Source organism: Bison bison, unplaced genomic scaffold (genome assembly GCF_000754665.1).
Source record: "Bison bison bison isolate TAMUID 2011002044 unplaced genomic scaffold, Bison_UMD1.0 scf7180017864524, whole genome shotgun sequence".
Taxonomy (NCBI): Eukaryota; Metazoa; Chordata; class Mammalia; order Artiodactyla; family Bovidae; genus Bison; species Bison bison.
In genome coordinates, this window is record NW_011495075.1 from 4,140,372 (window position 1) to 4,143,234 (window position 2,863).

Here is a 2,863-nt window from a genome sequence, read left to right on the forward strand (position 1 = left end):
TAGACATGTATACATATAGATCTATATGCATATCAGCTCAGTCGCTCACTCGAGTACAACTCTGCAACCCCATGGACTGCAGCATACCAGGCTTCCCTGTCCATCACCAGCTCCCAGAGCTTACTCAAACTCATGTGCATCGAGTCAGTGATGCCATCCAACCATCTCATACTTCAATTTTTCTCAGCCATTTGAAAATTAGTTACAAAGACGATAATTCACCTTAAACTCCCTATGTGTCTCCTAAGAGCGAAGGCATTCTCCTTCAAAACTACAACTTGATTATCTCAGGAAATAAATGTAATATTACACAAGAATACTTCCAAACAAAAATCCTCATTCAAATTTTCCTATTGTCATCAAAATGTTCTTCACAGCTGTTCCGTGCGTGTGCGCGATATCCAGAGTCCAGTCCTGGGGTCCACCTTGCTTCTGGCTGCCAGCTTGCTCTGTCTCCTTTACCCCAGGGCTGGTCCCCTGTCTGTGGTTGAATCTCATGACCTTGATATTTTGAGTAACGCAGCTAACTGTCCTGCAGATGGAGTGTCTCCTGATCTGGATGTTTCTGATTCCCACCTCATGACTGTATCAGGTTGAACATTCCTTGGAAGAGTAAGTGTGGCGTGCACGATGTTTTATAGTTTCCTTACATCATATCAGGAGACACGCCATGAGAGTTTATCCCATTGCTGCTGAGCACAAAGTTGATCTCTTCTTTAACATGATATATGCCAGGATTATCCATTGTAAAAGTACCTTTTTCCTGTTTGTATTTAATGCATCTTCTGTGGGTAACGTGCTAAGACTGTGTGACTATCTTGTTACACCACAAACATTTACATAATGGGCTTCATATCCGCTGATAATCCTTGCCTGAATTGATTATAGATGTGGTTGTAGAGCAGTGATTTTTAAATTCTATTACTCGTTTTACATTTGTCAGCTGGCATTCTGTTGCAGCAGAGTCCCTCCCATCCCCTCTCGTTCTTAAATACCCCCATGCACTCACACATTCTTCCTAGTCACAGTGAGGACACACTGCATGTTCTTGTTTTGGACGCTCCAATTGTCCTGTTTGGCTTGCTGGACCCTCTTCACGCCAGCTTCTGCCTCCCGTCCACACCCACCCCTCTTTCTCTGTGTTCCCTGTGGCTTTCAGAAACAACGAAACGTTTCAGGCTAACCTTGTACTTTCCTCTGCCCAGACGTGGACTCAGCCCTGTCTCAGTGGAGTCCTGATTCCTTGAAGAGAACAATGGAATTTGGAAATCAAGATTTGTCAGTGTGCTTACTGCTGCAAGTTATACTTCCTAAAAACAGAGATGGTGTCTGGCTTGTCTTATATCCCCAGAGTTAAAGTACAGGATCTCGTACAGCATGGGTGCTCAACAAACTGAAGTTGGATGTTAGCACGCTACCGAAATGGATACAGTGTCAAAGATTATTACATGCTGATTGCGACAGCAACCATGTCTGGTCGTGGGAAGGGTGGCAAAGGCCTCGGCAAGGGGGGTGCTAAGCGCCATCGCAAAGTCTTGCGGGACAACATTCAGGGTATTACTAAGCCAGCTATCCGGCGTCTGGCTCGTCGTGGAGGCGTCAAACGTATCTCTGGTCTTATCTACGAAGAGACTCGTGGAGTGCTGAAAGTGTTTCTGGAAAATGTGATCCGGGACGCGGTCACCTATACGGAGCACGCTAAGCGCAAGACTGTTACCGCCATGGATGTGGTCTACGCGCTCAAACGTCAGGGCCGTACCCTTTACGGTTTTGGTGGTTGAGCAAAACATCTAGCTTGAAACCTGTAGAAAAACTAAAGGCCCTTTTCAGGGCCGCAAAAAAAAACAAAACAAAACAAAAAAAGATTATTACATGCTGTCCGAGGGCAGTAGGATTGGAATAGCTGTTGCCACAAGGTCTCTGATCACGTTTTAGTCTGTGACATTGGCAGCCACAGAGTTAGACCCTTCAGTGACCTTGCTCTTTTCCTTTACGAATATTGATTGGGTCATAAGTATGCTTTCACTTTTAGGGGCCATTTTTGATGGCTAACTAAATAAAAACATGGACCTATCTATACAGAGGACCAGATGTGTGCATGCATGCTAAGTCACTTCAGTCATGTCCAACTCTTTGTGACCCCATGGACTGTAGCTCACCAGGCTTCTCTGTCCATGGTGATTCTCCAGGCAAGAATACAGGAGCGGATTGCCATGCCCTCCTCCAGGGGATCTTCCTGACCCAGGGATTGAACTTGTGTCTCTTACATCTACCTGCAATGGCACGTGGGTTCTGAACTACTAGCACTATCTGGGAAGCCCCAGAGGACCAGGTACATACATACATATATTTATATATGTAAGTATATGCAGCAAAATCCAGATAAAAGAAATGTGGGATTCAGTGTTGAATATTTTTCCCCTCAATTCACAAATTCAACCATTTGAGGTAGACCACTCATTTAGCTGTCCGCTAACCCTTTATCCTTACAAATAGCTGAGAAAAGAAGAGAAGTGAAAGGCAGAGGAGAAAAGGAAAGATTCATCCATCTGAATGCAGAGATCCAAAGAATAACAAGGAGAGATAAAGCCTTCCTCAGTGATCAATGCCAAGAAATAGAGGAAAGCAATAGAGTGGGAAAGACTAGAGATCTAAACCTGTGGCGGATTCATTTTGATATTTGGCAAAACTAATACAATTATGTAAAGTTTAAAAATAAAATAAAATTAAAAAAGAAAAAAGAAAATTAGAGATACCAAGGGAACGTTTCATGCAAAGATGGGCTCGATAAAGGACAGAAATGGTATAGACTTAACAGAAGCAGAAGATAATAAGAAGAGGTGACAAGAATACACAGAAGAAC

At 43.6% G+C, this 2,863-nt stretch overlaps 1 protein-coding gene across 1 annotated transcript; it reads left to right on the forward strand.

Moving 5' to 3' along the window:
- Positions 1 to 1,448: 1,448 nt before the first annotated feature.
- Positions 1,449 to 1,821, forward strand: LOC104981845 (histone H4-like). The gene has a single exon (XM_010831095.1). It carries the CDS (start codon positions 1,449 to 1,451, stop codon positions 1,779 to 1,781), a length of 333 nt encoding a protein of 110 aa, XP_010829397.1. The 3' UTR covers positions 1,782 to 1,821.
- The last annotated feature ends 1,042 nt before the right edge of the window (positions 1,822 to 2,863 follow it).

Bases quoted from the DNA above. Each gene is read 5' to 3' on its own strand.
- LOC104981845 (XM_010831095.1), top strand. From the start codon at position 1,449: ATGCTGATTGCGACAGCAACCATGTCTGGTCGTGGGAAGGGTGGCAAA.